At 42.6% G+C, this 18,469-nt stretch overlaps 1 protein-coding gene across 1 annotated transcript in view; it reads right to left on the reverse strand.

The window, feature by feature from the left end:
• Positions 1–3,659: 3,659 nt before the first annotated feature.
• The window catches only part of LOC111976646 (beta-citrylglutamate synthase B-like), a 33,587-nt gene continuing 18,777 nt past the window's right edge, over positions 3,660–18,469 (reverse strand). Inside the window, exons 3-5 of the mRNA XM_024005639.2 lie at positions 16,663–16,749; positions 7,167–7,370; positions 3,660–6,238 (exon numbers count right to left, since the gene is read on the reverse strand). Coding sequence (XP_023861407.1) covers positions 5,727–6,238; positions 7,167–7,370; positions 16,663–16,749 — 803 coding nt within the window. The 3' untranslated portion in view covers positions 3,660–5,726. The remainder of the gene's footprint in view (positions 6,239–7,166; positions 7,371–16,662; positions 16,750–18,469) is intronic.

Raw genomic sequence — 18,469 nt, forward strand, 5'->3', positions numbered from 1 at the left:
GTCTGTTGACATGTTGGAAAAGATTAAAGGTCTACAATTTCTGTTTAATTTGTCAATACTGAGTGGACATTCTGAACCTTGTTTGAAGTGACTAGGTCACATGACCAAGGAGCTATTGAAATTTTATATGTTGAAAAATTAATGTAAAATCATGTGAGATGAAAATGGACAAACTAAAGGGTGTGCAATGTGTAAGCCTACTCAGTGGACATTCTGAACCTTGTTCGAAGTCACTAGGTCACATGACCAAGGAGCTATCGAAATTTTAAATTTTGAAAAATGTATGTAAAATCTTGTGAGATGAAAATTGACAAACGAAAGGGTGTGCAATATAGACGGCTATTCAGTGGACATGCTGAACCTTGTTTGAAGTCATTAGGTCACATGACCAAGGAGCTATTGAAATTCAAAAATGTAAATAAATAATTTAAAATAGTGCGAGATGTAAATCGACAAAAAATAAATGTGTGCAATGTGTGTCTATGCCATGGTTAAATAGCTATTGAAATTTGAAAAATTTGATTTGTCACTATGTTGACGGTCCCTAACTGRTGTTGGTGGACGTAAGGAAGACTACAGGCGAATATCCGTCGAATTTCCAACCTGAAACTGTCTTTACCTCGGTGCGCAAACCACGAAAAATAACAGTAAACGGGATAAGATGTTTACATGCCACAGTATCCAGTCTAAGATCAGCATATCCCAGACATCTTATCCTGGTTTCATATAACCGGGATACATGCTTTTTCGGGTTATTGTAAACGGGATATGATGTTTATATGCCTCAACTCAAAAACAGAATACTTGAGTATCCCGAATAGTAACGGGATATTAGTGTGCATGTAAACGTGGRCACCGATTGACCCTGTTTCTTCAAACAAAATTCTTGCATGACTCGAGCCTGCAGACTAGGGGCATGACATTAGCATTCCAAAACGTCATATCCATTTAGATTTTTAATAATTCATCATACACAGATGGTTTAAAGGTGACATTTCTTGTGTTATGGAATATATTTAATTAGTATTTTAACCCACAAAGTTGAATTAGATCATGAACAAATGTGGTATAACAGAAGCAGTTTTTTATTGATCAACTTAATATATCAATCAATATTGTAAACCTTAGAGCAAACGTCAGGTTCATTTCTGAACACATTGATGGATGAAATGATCTGAAGGACTCTTTCAAGTCCTACATGTGTACAGGTCATTTCTGACATGTCTTTATATCAAAACACAAAGAATCAATGTCAAGAACTTCACTACTAGTATTATTAGTGTTGATTTTTACATCCATGCTTGTTTTTGGCATTCAGATTAATTACCAAGTGTTGAGAGACTGATAAACTCAGAAACACATTGGATTCCTTAATTGAGCCAAATATACATTAGCAGCGATTCAGAAATAAATAGTAACTTTTGAATTGTGTTGTTGTTGTGTATGGTCACAGACCCTTCACTCACCACAGGTGAACTAGGAKACTCGGAAATGTCTGATTTGCTAACTGGTTTAACACGGCACATGTATAACTACAACCAGTTAGCAAGTCGGAAGTTTACGAGTTTCCTTGTTCCAAATAGCACGTTAACGCGGCATCAGTACAGAACAGGCTGGAGTGCTACATCATCAAACCAGGACCATGTCATTACTTACCAATTACTAGCTATAGCCATGTCATATATAGAATAGGCAGTGTAACCTGTTCTCGTCAATTGGTTCTTTGTCTCCTTCCTATGGTGGGCACTGATCAGAAAAGACCGGATAGATTAAATTAATGGCTGGTTGGGCGTTTTGTCAGGCAAATTTGAATCATTCAGTGTTTCCCTATCAGTGCCCACAAAGTAAATGGGATAAGGCATTTAAAGTTTTTTTGAACGCACATACAAAACCATACAGAGGAAATTAACCTAGATATGCTTTGTAGGTTATATGAATGTAGTAATTAGGACTATTATTATTATTTCAACAATGCATATGTTGGAGAAAATGGTAATCCCTTCATTCTTTCCTATGGCTGGTATTAAGGTCTAGACCAGGGGTGGGCAAACTTTTTGGCTCGAGGGCCACATTGGGATTTTGAAATTCAATGGAGGGCCGCAATTTTTGTGGGACCAATTGTTTGTTAAAATCAATTTGTGGGGGCCTCCCAAGAGTGTTGCAGCGGTCTAAGGCACTGCATTGCTGTGCATGAGGCGTCACTACAGACCCGGGTCCGATCCCAGGCTGTGTCACAGCTTGCCGTGACTGGGAGACCCATGGGGCGGAACACAATTGGCCCASKGTCGTCCGGGTTAGGAGAGGGTTTGGCAGGCCGAGATTCCTTGTCCCATCGCGCTCTAGCGACTCCTATGGTGGGCCGGGCGCATGCACGTTGACGCGGTCGGCAGGTGTACGGCATTTCCTCTGACACATTGATGCAGCTGGCTTCCGGGTTAAGCGGGCATTGTGTCAAGAAGCAGTGCAGCTTGGCTGGGTCGTGTTTCGGAGGGCGCACGGCTCTCGACCTTCGCCACTCCCGAGTCTGTACGGGAGTTGCAGCGATGGGACAAGACTGTAACTACCAATTTGATACCACGAAATTGGGGAGAAAAAAGGGGTCTCGCGGGACGGATTGAAGTGCCCGGTGGGCCGTACTTTGCCCCCTGGTCTAGACTCTAGGATGTCTTCTCTTTACATGAATTTTTTAAAAGTATGAATGTCTAATGACACAGGCTTGATATACAGGACAACACATCAAACGTAACCTTTGGGAAAATAAAAGGGACAACAACAATTGTAGACCAGTCACCCAAAAACTGTGGAAGCAGGGTGACTTAGACTTATTGATGATCAGACCCCCTGGCCCTATTTCAAGTACAGGGGATTCAGTTTACTCAAATAGATATTTCAGAATGTTGGACAAATCACAGTACTGTAAATGGTGTTACCTCCCAGTGGAGCTGCTGAAATACTTGACAGCATTTCCCCTAAAACTTTCCCCAAATTCTTTGCCGTGTTTGGCATACTTGTGATATCTTCCTCATGGAGACCCATTACATTCCAGATGGTTAGTAAATCGCCCCCCACAAAAATCATGCTTCACAGCGGCCTCACTTTGAGACAAGATAAGTGCACACAAACCACATCCTTAAAAAATACCAGAAATGAATTAGTGGAAAAAACACTGAACATTATAAAACAAGGGGAAAAAGTGAGTGTTAACCTTAATGGTACAACGCATCTTTTAATAGTTACACATCCTTTTTTGTTTGTCATCAATACACATTTTAGGCAGATCTGTAGCTAGGATGGATATGTCAGATGCCTTAGGAGTGGGGATGAGATCAAGGCTGCTTCCCTGAGTTATGTTAGAGTCAAAGGTTTGACATCGAAGCCTTCTACATATGGGTTATATGCCTTAACACTATGCTGTAGCTAGGCACAAAGTAGAGTGGCTTGTGCTTTGGATGATTACTGCGAATGCTTTTTGGTTGATGATGGATGCCCCAAAGTTAATACCTAGTGGATAGGTATTTTTTGAAGGCTGAGTGGTAGATTTACCGCAAGTAACCAACAGCTCAAGAAAGAAGCTCTAGGCAACAGATATCCCTGGAGAAGTTTTCCTTTTGAGGAATAAAAAAGTAACATTCTATCAAACACACTGTAAAAAAAGTAAGTATTGTTTTGCATTTTATTTGTACAACAGGTTTATGAAGTTTACCTCACTTGAGTTGAATAAACAGTAATTCATCACCGGTCAAAACATTGGGCTGATTAAACACATTTAGCCAAATCCACAGAAACGTTAGCACTCGTGTTTTTTGTAAAACATTTATTTTTGACATTGCAGTTCTGTACAAACCAATCTTTTCTACACAAGTTTACCAAAATGTTTAAGTTGAGAAAGTTAGCAGTTATTTCAGCCCTTATGGTTTTCATATCAGCCAGAGACTAGTAAGCATGAACACTTCTAAAATMATTATTTACAAAGAATGTACTTGACTACAGTATATCTACGCCCTATGTATCAAGGGAGGGAAATCTTGTAAAGTCAAGGCTCACTTGAAACCACAAGGATGCTGGCTGATATGTATGACTCAAAGTAGTTTATTCTATGGCAGTGAGAAGTTTTCTGTATTGAGGTATATTTTTCTTGTAGGTGTAGTGACACCTACAAGAACACTGTTTCTAGACGGATTCAACTTGCCTCCCAAGTCCCGTGAATATTGTTCTGGAGGCAGCTCTGCAGAATGGTCACTAGCTAGCACAGCCACAAAATCATAACATCTCTAATCCTAAATTGAGACCAAAAAGCACATTTTAGTTTTCATGAATTTTTACAATATAGACAAATTTGACTTTGCAGCTAGTCTATCTAAGGGGAAATCACTCAGTTCTGCCTCCAGGACAACCCTCATGACAATAAACGTCAACCTGCTCCCGAGTATGTGGTTCCACCATGCAATTCATCGGTTTATCTTAAAGTGCTTTATTTCAGATGAAGAGAAAGAGTCGCCGTTTGACTATTGTTCTTGTAAAAATCCGAATAAAAACGAGCCGCTAAAAACATTAACTTGAAAACCAAGTGACAGTAGCGCTCGATTTTAGAGTTTCAGGGTCAACTATGCTTATGCATTTCTAGATGGAATCTCTTGGCGGGTATCGTGTAGTGTTGTTACTATACAAGGTGCCTCTAGGCAATGGTGCTAGGTCAGTTTTGTTATTCTAATGATCCCGTGTTTAGGGGCTCCTTGTCAGCATTGGGTGGTAAGTCCCATTTTGATTACAGACAATTCGTGAATTTAATGTGAATTAAATGTGACAGCGATTTTTTTATTTGTCAATTTCAATCATCTCATTTCCAGATTTAACTGAGGTAGAAAATGGAATTGACCCCAATCTGCACTTAATAGTCCCTGTGACGGTGAACCCGGTCTGTCCTCTGCTACATGGAGCTGGTGGGCAGTCTAACTAGTCCTCTGTATGTACCCCTCTCCCAGTTATGGAGAAAATCACTTGAAAAACACTTCATTTCACCACCAGTAAATCAAGCCTGGTTACTTCCTCAGTGGTTGATCTATAACGACGACCACGCATCATTCTCATTCTCCAAGATACAYTTTTGTAGTGTGTGTTCAGTTCAATTGGGTGATAGACTGGCGTGATTTTCATATAAGGCCTTGGGCTTCCAACCACACCTGCGAACAGTTGTTTTAAATGTGTTTTTAACTGTATTGTTGTCCATCACTTGTTTTCTTTGGTGCAAATAAATAAAACTTCGGTTGACTATGTGCTGATGTATGCAATGCTCTTTAGGGTTCTCCCAAAAAACACTCTTACTCAACTCACACTCACAATGCAATTGAAAACAAAAAGATTCAGTAATTCAGCTAACCTTTTGGATCCCACTTCTGCCACCACCTGCGGTTGTAAAACTGGGTTGTTCGCAGTGGGGGAGAGGGGCAGTAGAGTCAGGGGAGCAGCCTCAGATCTCTATGTGTTTATGGGGAGAGTTAGTAAGAGAAGGCGRGTGCGTCTATGTCTGTTCGTAATGTCAGTTTCTGTGGTCATGGCATTTTTCATTTCATTTTTGTTTGTTCAGCTCATGCTTTTGCCTGTGTAACGTGTATAGGAGTTTGTGTTTGTGCTCTGTAACAGGAATGTCCATTGCCATGTGTTCAGGTGTGTGTTTGTAAGTGTGTCTGTGTGTGTAAGTGTGCATGTGTGCCATGGCTGTATTCAGCTCACTCAGTCAATAGTTTGATCTCGTTGGCGAGGAGGGTGTTGAAGTTGTAGGCCGGGTCAGGGAGGTTGGGCAGGACCGGGCTGGGGCCAACTTGGCGGCTCGTGGGCTGCGGGGTGGTATCGGCCAGCTCGGGGTCGCTCTCACTAGAAGTGGACCCCACGCTCATGTTGCACACGGCCTCGGGCAGTACGTTGCTGGGCGCCGGGCACACCTCAGGCTCACTGCTAGTCTCGCTGGCACTGGACACCACCGAGAGCAGCGACATCTTGCGRGTSAGGCGGCTYGGCAGCAGCGAGAGYGCYTYGTCYGCCACGATGCCRGCCACGTCCATGCCGCACGCCTGYTCGAAGGCYATGAAGCCCACYTTGGCGTTGGCCTCGCACACCACGAACGAGCCGTCGTTGAGCTGCAGCAGGTCAATGCCGCACACGTCCATGCCAAGGATGTTGGACACCTGCACCGCCAGCTGCTTGCCCTGCTCACTCAGCGGGCACATCATCCCCACGCCGCCTGCGGGAGAGGAGGGCACAATGGAAAAGACCGGTACGTCAGTACCACAGACACGCCAGTAACTGCGATCTGTGGACTGTTCACTGTGTGCCTTACATTCACATTATTCACATTCTCTGAGGCCTCTATGGCAAGGAATGACAGGACAGAGAAAACACCGACTCCCAGGGCAACTGTTTCTTAATGTATTGTGAAATGTGGAATTATTTGTATTTATTTTAGAACGATAGAAATAGGATGGACAAACAAATAAATTATATATTATGTAAGTAAGCCAGAGCAACCGAGAATCTATGCTTGCGTAAGACAAACGACATTTTGTTTTAAAACACAATGTGACACTTGTCATGTAACTGTGGAACAATTGATGGCTGATGACCCCAAAATGTCACAAGACATGAGTGTGTTTGCTAGCCTAAAACTGAAGACGTTATGACAAGCATAATCATGTCTGTCATCAAAAGCAAAGTCACATTCAAGACAACTATTGTCCTTCTTTGGCCAAATTCAAGTGCAATGCTCCTCTCACTGTCCCCTGTGCTCTGGTGTGGTTTCCTAACATACATGAAATAGCATGTTCAGGGTCAGTTCCATATGTTTCTTAAGAAATGATCTCATTCACTGAAAATAACATCAGTATATTAAAAAACTGATTTGGCCCTGACCTTGGTTCTCTTTAGCAATAACCAGTCTATAGACCTAACCACTGGAGACAAACTTTGCATAGGACCCACCAGTGGGCTTCCTAGGGGACCTGCCTGTCCATTTCACTTAAGACTCGTTTCATTTTCTGTCTGTAAAACCCTGACAAAGGCTACAAGCCGAAARGTGTACATTTTGTAAATAAAGACGCATTAAAAAAATGTCAATCCTATTGTCCTCCAAGAGTGACCAAATATCCTCCTCTCCTCTTTCCAGCATCACTCACCCAGGGAGCAGTTGCTTTGCATGCGTCCATCGGTGGAGCAGCGCAGCATGGAGCCGATGACGCGGTCGCCCACCAGCACCACCCGGACGTCGCGGCCGTGAGACTCCTTCACGTACTCCTGGAAGAGGTAGGGAGCGTCGTGGCGAATCAGGTGGCTCAGGTCGGCCAGGTGGTGCTTGTCCCTGGCCAGGAACACTGCCTTTCCTGTGGGTGAGACAGAGTGAAGGGGAGCAAGAGAGAATGATTTCATTTATATATAACTTTTCATTACATGAAGAAGACGCTTTAAAAAAGAAAAAMAAACTTTGGCTATTGATGGTTCGTGGCCTGGACAGTGAATGAGAAAAGCAGAATGAGAAAGAGAGAGCGASGAAGAGTTTAGAGTCACAACCCTTACAGAAAAAAAACATGAGGAAAATCCCGTGAACAGTAAAAAATTCACATGTATATTTTTCACGTGTTTTTCCCTCGTGAATGTTATTTTTTCTTTTCACATGATTATTTTTTACCACTTCCAGCTACATCTGAACTTCCATCAGAGGCAAAGCAGCAGTAAGGTGCTATGTTGTTGGAATGAATGTGCCAAAACTTCCCACTTAACCAAAGACAAGGACAATTGCAGGAAAGTGGGAGGCGTTTTATTTAATTGCGTTATCATTTATTTTTATCACTGATTTTGTTGTATCCATTTACAATTGATTTGCTCTGCATAAAAAAACAATCTGTGCAATATTTTGTTTTGCTATCAATCATTTTGAGTTTGTTTTGCTTTCAATATKATTTTTTTGTTCTCGACTTCAGAAGTTTTGCATGATATTAAAGTAACATTCTCAAAATGTGAACGTTTTTAAAATGTGAAACATGTTATTCTCCTCACATTCTCCTCACATGTGAAAGGGTAATGTTTGACATGTGAACTCTAAATTTAAGCTCAACATGTGAAAACAGATATTACACATAAAAATGCAATTTCACATGTTTTTTTTGTCATGGAAAAGTCATAATTCCTTCACCTGACTATAGTCCTCTATGTTATACTCTACAGCATAACATTCAGTACTCTTCTGAAGATGACAGTGATAGTGTGAATGTTGACACCTCTCACCTCAACACTCGGGACACTGACTGAGAATCCATGGTGGGGAGAGAGCAGAATGCCTCTCGCATTGGCTTACAAAAATGCCAGGGCCCATTTTAATTAGAGTGGACTCTGTCCTCACTTTTCGCACCAAAGTACGTTCATCTCTAGGAGACAGAACGCGTCCCCTTCCTGAGCGGTATGACGGCTGCGTGGTCCTGTGGTGTTTATACTTGCGTATTGTTTGTACGGATGAACGTGGTACCTTCAGGTGTTTGGAAATTGCTCCCAAGGATGAACCAGACTTGTGGAGGTCAAGTCAGGTAGACCTCAGGTACACCTCCAATTAACTCAAATTATGTCAATTACCCTATCAGAAGCTTCTAAAGCCATGACATCATTTTCTGGAATTTTCCAAGCTGTTTAAATGCACAGTCAACTATAAGTGAAATAATCTGTCTGTAAACAATTGTTTGAAAAATTACTTGTGTCCTGCACAAAGTAGATATCCTAACCAACTTGCCAAAATTATAGTTTGTGAACAATAAATTTGTGGAGCGGTTGAAAAACGAGTTTTAATGACTCCAACCTAAGTGTATGTAAACTTCTGACTTCAAATATATATTTTAAATAGTTATTTGTTTAGATAGAGTCAAATTCTACAAAGCCCTGGAAAAACACTTAGGCCTATAGCCTATTCTCGTTTCAGTCACAATAAAAACATTACAGTGTAATCCATTTGATCAACTCTGTAGATTTGATTAGTAATTAATAAAGTCCAGTTACAGCTTCATTTGAAAAAGTATAAATTAAAAATATAATAAAACCAGGCAGGTGCACAGGTYAAATTATTTGCAGAATTCCTAAACAAAAGCACCAGGGCATGAACAATTGTAAAGGATGAATTGCATAAATAATTAAAAAATAAATATATATATGCTAATGTTACTAGTTTTTGCTTCGTAGCCAGAGCAATGTTGCCGCGCGTTTGGTCATGTGCTGAATGCATGGACAGCATGGATATTCTTGGAAAAAGTGAAATCTGCACCTCTTGAATTATGAGAATTATTTGACAAAGGTAAGTGTAATAGAAACTGGAAAAATGCTCTTTCTGATACTATATAGAAATCAAAATGTTTCACCTGCATAATGACTATGAAGGATGATTTGATGAAGTGATGATCCTTTCCATGCATCTGTAAATTACAAGTAAGCCCATCTCTTCATGTACAATTTGACAGTTGGTCTAATATTGTCACTCTTCAGACTATTGTCAACTTAAATCTTGTCTATAAGCTAACTCTTATTATGTGTGAAATTAGTTTGGGTATAGTTTAGGTGTCGTTTCGATGGGATGGCTGTGCAGGCTGACTGGCATTGTTTGTTTCCTGCTCATCAAGTTGGATAGAGTCAAGGATATGTTTTGCATMATTCTAAAGGCCTACTGCAACATATAGCATGTTTTCGTTTCTCTTACAATACATTCAATTAGTAATAAAGTAAGTAAAACAGTCCCATAACTGCTTCTTTATACAAAGTAAAATGTAAAAGAGAATGGTATCAACCTGCAYGGTCAAATTACTAAACARGAGCAGCAACGGTGATGAATAGGCATAACACAAAKTRATCTTTYCACTATTGTCTTTCTGAACTAAGTCAACCTCTTCACCCTCATTTCACCCTCCAGTTTGGCTTCATTTAAATMTGATTGTGAATTAACTTGCACAATTATTGACCATTCCATCCATMTGTCATTCATTCAGTGGGCTGGCATCGTTWGGTTCAATGGATAGAGTCAAGGATATGTTTTGCATTATTCTAAAGGCCTACTGCAACATGTAGAATGTTTTCGTTTGAATAAATTATGACGTATGAGCAGTGTAAAATACAAACATTTAGTAAAAGTCAGGGAAGGAGCAGGACATACAGTGCCTTCGGAAAGTATTCAGACCCCTTGAATTTTCCCACATTTTGTTATGTTACAGCCTTATTCTAAAATGGATTACATTTTATCTTTTTCTCAGCAATCTACACACAATATCCSGTAATGACAAATAAAAAACAAATACCTTATTTACATAAGTATTCCGACCCTTTTCTGAGARTCAAAATTGAGCTCAGGCGCATCCTGTTTCCATTCATCATTCTTGAGATGTTTCTACAACTTTATTGGAGTCCACCTGTGGTAAATTCAATTGACTGGACATTATTTGGAAAGGTACACACCTGTTTATATAAGGTCCCATAGTTGACAGTGCATGTCAGAGCAAAAACCAAGCCATGAGGTCGAAGGAATAGATCTGGGGAAGGGCACCAAAAGATTTCTACATCATTGAAGGAGCCCAAGAACACACTGGCCTCCATCATTCTTAAATGGAAGAAGTTTGGAACCACCAAGACTCTTCCTAGAGCTGGTCGCTCGGCCAAACTGAGCAATCGGGGGAGAAGGGCCTTGGTCAGGGAAGTGACCAAAAAACCCAATGGTCACTCTGACAGAGCTTTAGAGTTCCTCTGTGGAGATGGGAGAACCTTCCAGAAGGACAACCATCTCTACAGCACTCCACCAATCAGGCCATAGTAGAATAATCTTGATGTGATTGGCCTGACTGAAACATGGCCTGATTAACTTACTGTGTTAAATGAGGCCTGTCCTCCTGGTTACACCAGTGACCATATCCCCCGCGCATCCCGCAAAGGCAGAGGTGTTGCTAACATTTACGACGTCAAATTTCAATTTACAAAAAAAAAGACTGCATTTTTGTCTTTTGAGCTTTTAGTCATCTATGCAGCCTACTCAATCACTTTTTATAGCTACTGTTTACAGGCCTCCTGGGCCGTATACAGCGTTCCCTGAATTCCTATGGGACCTTGTAGTCATGACAGATAATATTCACATTTTTGGTGACTTTAATATTCACAAGAAAAAGTAGACCCACTCCAAAAGGCTTTCGGAGCCATCATCGACTCAGTGGGTTTTGTCTAACATGTCTCCGGAATCACTGCCACAGTCTGGACCAGTTATGTCCCGTGGAATAAATATTGTGGATCTTAATGTTTCCTCATAATCCTGGACTATCGGACCACCAATTTATTACGTTTGCAATCACAACAAATAATCTGCTTAAAACCCAACCAAGGATCATCAAAAGCAGTGCTAGAAATTCCCGGACAACTCAAAGATTCATGATGCCCTTCCAGACTCCCTCAACCTACCCAAGGACGTCGGCGTACAAAAATCGGTTAACCACCTAACTGAGGAACTAAATTTTACTTGCGCAATACCCTAGATGCAGTCGCACCCCAAAAAACAAAACACATTTGTCATAAGAAACTAGCTACCTGGTATACAGAAAATACCCGAGCCCTGAAGCAAGCTTCCAGAAAATTGGAACGGAAATGTCGATCCACCAAACTGGAAGTCTTCAGACTAGCTTGGAAAGACAGTAACGTACAATGTCGAAGAGCCCTCACTGCTGCTCGATCATCCTATTTTTCCAACTTAATTGAGGCGAATAAGAACAATCCCAAATGTATTTTTGATACTGTCGCAAAGCTAACTAAAAAGCATTTCCCAAGAGAGGATGGGTTTCACTTCAGCAGTGATAAATTCATGAACTTCTTTGACGAAAAGATAATCAGAAAGCAAATTAAGGACTCCTCTTTAAATCTGCGTTTTTCTCCAAAGCTCAGTTGTCCTGAGTCTGCATAACACTGCCAGGACCTAGGATCAAGGGAGACACTCAAGTTTTTCAATCATATATCTCTTGACCCAATCATGAAAATAGTAATGGCCTCAACACGGGGGCCCCTCAGGAGTGCGTGCTCAGTCCCCTCCTGTACTCCCTGTTCACTCATGACTGCATGGCCTGGCACGACTCCAACACCATCATTAAGTTTCCTGATGACACAACAGTGGTAGGCCTGATCACCGGAGAACGATGAGACAGCCCATAGGGAGGAGGTCAGAGACCTGGCTGTGTGGTGCAAGGACAACAACCTCTCCCTCAACGTGATCAAGACAAAGGAGATGATCGTGGACTACAGGAAAAGGGAGGACTGAGCATGCCCCTATTCTCATCGACGGTGCTGTAGTGGAGCAGTTTGAGAGCTTCAAGTTCCTTGGCGTCCCACATCACCAACAAACCCAACATGGTCTAAGAACACCAAGGAGTCGTGAGAGGGCACGACAAAACCTATTCCCCCTCTGGAGACTGAAAAGTTTGGCATGGGTCCTCAGATCCTCAAAAGGTTTTACAGCTGCACCATCGAGAGCATCCTGACGGGTTGCATCACTGCCTGGTATGGCAACTGCTTGGCCTCCGGCTGCAAGGCACAACAGAGGGTAGTGCGTACGGCCCAGGACGTCACCGGGGCCAAGCTTCCTGCCATCCAGGACCTCTATACCAGGCAGTGTCAGAGGAAGATCCTAAAATTTTTCAAAGACTCCAGCCACCCTAGTCATAGACTGTTCTCTCTGTTACCACACGGCAAACGGCAAGCGGTACCAGAGTGCCAAGTCTAGGTCCAAGAGGCTTCTAAACAGCTTCTACCCTCAAGCCATAAGACTCCTGAACAGCTAAACAAATGGCAACCCGGACTATTTGCATTGCTGCCCCCCCCCAACTACCCTCTTCTATGCTGCTGCTACTATCTGTTATCTATGCATAGTCACTTTAATAACTCTACCTACATGCACATATTACCTCGACACCGGTGCCCCCGCACATTGACTCTGTACCGGTAACACCGGTATATTGCTCCGCTATTGTTGTTTACTGCTGCTCTTGAATTATTTGTTATTCTTATCTCTTACTTATTTTTTGGGGGGGGTATTTTCTTAAAACTGCATTGTTGGTTAAGGGCTTGCAAGTAAGCATTTCACTGTAAGGCCTACACCTGTTGCAATCAGCGCATGTGACAAATAACATTTGATTTGATTTTAAACCTTCAAGCTGCATACTGGACCCTATTCCAACTAAACTACTGAAAAAGCTGCTTCCTGTGCTTGGCKCTCCTATGTTGAACATAAAAAATGTCTCACTATCCACTGGATGTGTACCAAACTCACTAAAAGTGGCAGTAATATATAGCTTTCTTGAAAAAGCCCAAACTTGACCAAGAAAATATAAAAAACTATCGGCCTATATTTKGAATCTCCCATTCCTCTCATTTTTTTTTGAAAAAGCTGCCTCACTGCCTTCCTGATGACAAACAATGTATAAGAAATGCTTCAGTCTGGTTTTAGACCCCATCATAGCACTGAGACTGCACTCGTGAAGGTGGTAAATTACCATTTAATGACGTCAGACCAAGGCTCTGTATCTGTCCTCGTGCTCCTAGACCTTAGTGCCGCTTTTGACACCATCAATTATGACATTCTTTTGGAGAGATTGGACACCCAAATTGGTCTATACGGACACGTTCTGGCCTGGTTTAGATCTTATCTGTCGGAAAGATATCAGTTTGTCTCTGTGGATGGTTTGTCTTCTAACAAATCAACAAAGTTTCGGTGTTCATCAAGGTTCCGTTCTAGGACCACTATTGTTTTCACTATATATTCTACCTCTTGGTGAGGTCATTTGGAAACATAATGTTAACTTTCACTGCTATGCGGACAATACACAGCTGTACATTTCGATGAAACATGGTGAAGACCTAAAATCGCCCTCCCTGGAAGCTTGTGTTTCAGACACAAGGAAGTGGATGGCGGCAAATATTTAACTTTTAAACTCAGACAAAACAGAAATGCTAGTTCTAGGTCCCAAAAAACAAAGAGATCTGTTGGATTTGACAATCCAAATTACAATACCTACACGTATGCTACAGTCACAAGACGCAGGTCTCCTTATTGTCCCTAYAATTTCTAAGCAAACAGCTGGAGGCAGGTCTTTCTCCTATAGAGCTCCATTTTAATGGAATGGCCTGCCTATCCATGTGAGAGACGCAGACTCAGTCTCGACCTTTAAGTKTTTATTGAAGACTCATCTCTTCAGTAGGTCCTATGATTGAGTGTATTCTGGTCCAGGYGTGTGAAGGTGAACGGAAAGGCACTGGAGCAATGAACCGCCCTTGCTGTCTCTGCCTGGCCYGTTCCCCTCTCTCCACRYGGATTCTCTGCCTCTAACCCTATTACGGGAGCTGAGCCACTTGCTTACTGGTGCTCTTCCATCCCGTCCCTAGGAGGGGTGCATCACTTGAGTGGGTTGAGTCACTGACYTGATCTTCCTGTCCGGGGTTGGCGCCCCCCTCGGGTTCGTGCCGTGGGGGATATATTTGTGGGCTATACTCAGCCTTGTCTCAGGGTAGTAAGTTGGTGGTTTGAAGATATCCCTCTAGTGGAGTGGGTGCTGTGCTTTGYCAAAGTGGGTGGGGTTATATCCTGCCTGGTTGGCCCTGTCCAGGGGTATCGTCAAACGGGGCCAGTGTCTCCCGTCCCCTCCTGTCTCAGCCTCCAGTATTTATGTTGCAATAGTTTGTGACTGGGGGGCTATGGTCAATCTGTTATGTTTGGAGTATTTCTTCTGTCTTATCCGGTGCCCTGTAGGAATTTAAGCATGCTCCCTCTAATTCTCTCGCTCTCACTCTCCCTCCCGGAGGACCTGAGCCCTGGGACCATGCTTCAGGACTACCTGGTCTGATAACTCCTTGCTGTTCCCAGTTCACCTGGTCGTGCTGCTGCACCAGTTTCAACTGTTTTACCTGCGGCTATGGAACCCTGACCTGTTCACCGGACGTGCTACCTTGTCCRAGACCTGCTGTTTTCGACACTCTRTCTCTACCACKCCRGCTGTCTCTAACTCTGAATGCTCAGCTATGAAAAGCCAACTGACATTTASTCCTGAGGTGCTGACCTGTTGCACACTCTACAACCACTGTGATTATTATTTGARCCTGCTGGTCATCTATGAACGTTTGAACATCTTGGCCATGTACTGTTATAATCTCAACCCGGTACCGCCAGAAGAGGACTGGCCACCCCCTCAMAGCCTGGTTCCTCTCTTGGTTTCTTCCTAGATTCCTGCCTTTCTAGGGAGTTTTTCCTAGCCACCGTGCTTCTACTTTTGCATTGCTTGTTGTTTGTGGTTTTAGGCTGGGTTTATAGCTCTTTGTGACATTGGCTGATGTAAAAAGGGCTGTATAAATACATTTGATTGATAAATTTGATTGATTTGGCCTGAATGCCAAGCGTCACATCTAGAGGAAACCTGGCACCATCCCTACGGTGAAGCATGATGATGGTGGCAGCATCATGCTGTGAGGATGTTTTTCAGCGGCAGGGACTTGGAGACTAGTCAGGATCGAGGCAAAGATTAACGGAGCAAACCTTGATGAAAACCTGCTCCAGAGTGCTCAGGACCTCAGACTCGGGCGTAGATTCACCTAACAGGACAACGACCCTAAGCACACAGACAAGACAACACAGAACTGGCTAAGGGACAAGTCTCTGAATGTCCTTGAGTGGCCCAGCTAGAGCCTGGACTTGAACCCGATCGAACATCTCTGGAGAGACCTGAAAATAGCTGTGCAGCAACGATTCCCATCTAACCTGATAGGATCTGCAGAGAAATGGGAGAAACTCTCCAAATACAGGTGTGCCACGCTTGTAACGTCATACCCAAGAAGACTCGAGGCTTTAATTGCTGCCAATGGTGCTTCAACCAAGTACTGAGTAAAGGGTCTGAATACTTATGTCATTTTTAAATATTAGCAGAAATGTCAAAAAAACAGTTTATACTTTGTCATTATGGCGTATTYTGTATAGATTGATTCGGGAAAAAACTATTTAATCAATTTTAGAATAAGGCTGTAATGTAACAAAATGTGGAAAAAGTRAAGGGGTCTGAATACTTTCCGAATGCACTGTAGCTTTTTGGGTGGGGCTGATTTTTTTGTATATACAAAATCAAACGTCAGTGGCCGTTTGCCTATGGCGGTTCTAGCGTTAACAATGCCCTTTCTTGATAGACTATCTATTCCCTGTCATTACCCAAAGTCTATTGTTATCGACACAGACAATGGGAGACCAACTGGGAGACCAATTAAAGTGTCAATGACTATGAATGAAAAGTTGATGGGCCAGGAGGCCTCTGTGAAATAGCTAAGGTTCAATCTCTTTCCTAACTTGACATTAGNTAAATGAGAAGTAAACTTGAAAAATCAGCGAGTATGATAAAAATGGGTTTAAATAAGCAGTCGATGATTTGTACTATATGCTTTCCTTTTCACAACGACATAATCACTTAGCACCCCTTTGTTAAATTCCTTACATGGGTGGACCAAAGTGCTGTTGGTCATGCACACAATGGTGTACGAGGATTCGAGAAACAGTTTTGCATAAATCGAGAGGCGTGGTCTGGTTTTGTTATTAAAGAGAGGAGTGAGAGAGGTGAACGGAGGGATGGTTGCAGTCAGACTGACCTCTGTGACCACGTGCGTTCTTCACCACCACAGGGTAGCCCAGCGGTTCCGCTTCATCAATCATCTTGCGGAAGTTCTCGTGTCCTCCTACGAATAACACAAGACACACACACACGTTACAATTTGTACAATGATCAAACTCTCTCCATTACAGTCATTTGACTGTGCAAAATGGGGTTTGTTGCTATAGGAACCATGTTCTGACTTGTGAAGCAAGGAATGATTGCCATTGGGTGAGGATTGCTGTGGGTATGTCATTCTGTGTTCAAGGGATATTTCGGTATTTGGGGTAATTTCCTACTTACCCAGAGTCAGATGAACTCACAAATACCATATTTATGTCTATGCATGCAGTTCTAAGGAAGTTGAAGGCAGCATATCATTAGCTTACCGCAATTGCTGGAAGTCTATGGGTATCTACTATCCATCTCCTGGGAAATAGACATAACTTCTCCAAATCTGGGTGGTCGGTCATTTATAAAAACGTACAAAGCTATACTCAGTAATCAATATTTTATAAGTTAYTAAATRTTTCTGATATTCATCAGAAATTACATTGTATCAACTTCCTCATTTACGGACTACTTTGGGTTCTTTCTGCCTGTGCTCTTTTCCCAGGAGACAGCCAGCTGTTGCGTACTCTAGTAGCTAGCTCACTTGCTTATTGGCAAATCATCATAATAACATTTGATGAATCATGTCGGACTTTGAGGTAGTAGAAGAAATGTTTTATTCAGAGCCATATTTATTAGAGCCAGAATTTTGGAGGGAGGGGGAATCTGCGGAGTCGGTAGACGAACTAGCAGAAGCGGTGGCGAGACCCTGGTCTGAGGGGGACGGCGGGGCATATCAACCAATGGCAACCAACAAAGAMTGTTTGTGCTGTGCTGAGTGGGACTTGTTACTGCCATCGCGGGCTTGATACTCTACATGACCAAAAGTATGTGGAAACTCTTTCAAATTAGTGGATTTGGCTATTTCAGCCACACCCGTTGCTGGCAGGTGTATACAATCGAGCACACAGCAATGCAATCTCCATAGACAAATTTGTCAGTGGAATGGCCTTACTTAAGAGCTCAGTGACTTTCAACGTGGCACCGTCATWGGATGCCACTTTTCCAACAAGTCAGTTCGTCAAATTCCTGCCCTGCTAGAGCTGCTCCGGTCAACTGTAAGTGCTGTTATTGTGACGTGGAAACGTCTAGAAGCAACAACGGCTCAGCCGCAAAGTGGTAGGCCACACAAGCTCACAGAACGGGAACGGGTATGCTAAAGCGCGTATAAATCGTCTGTCCCTCGGTTGCAACACTCACTACCGAGTTCCAAACTGCCTCTGGAAGCAACGTCAGCACAAGAACTGTTCGTTGGGATCTTCATGAAATGGGTTTCCATGGCCGAGCAGCCTAAGATCACCATGCAAAATGCCAAGCATCGGCCTGAGTGGTGGAAACGTGTTCTCTGGAGTGATGAATCACGCCTCATCTGGCAGTCCGACGGACGAATCTGGGCTTAGCGYATACCAGCAGAACGCTACCTGRCCCAATGCATAGTGCCAGCTGTAAAGTTTGGAAGAGGAGGAATAATGGTCTGGTACTGTTTTTCATGGTTCAGGCTAGGCCCCTTAGTTCCTGTTYAGGGAAATCTTAATGCTACAGCATACAATGAGATCCCTAGACGATTCTGTGCTTCCAACTTTGTGGCAACAGTTTGGGGAAAGCCCTTTCCTGTTTCAGCATGACAATTCCCCAGTGCAGAAAGTGAGGTCCATACAGAAAAAGTTTGTCGAGATCAGTGTAGAAGAACTTGA

This window comes from Salvelinus sp. IW2-2015, linkage group LG17 (genome assembly GCF_002910315.2).
Source record: "Salvelinus sp. IW2-2015 linkage group LG17, ASM291031v2, whole genome shotgun sequence".
Classification (NCBI taxonomy): Eukaryota; Metazoa; Chordata; class Actinopteri; order Salmoniformes; family Salmonidae; genus Salvelinus; species Salvelinus sp. IW2-2015.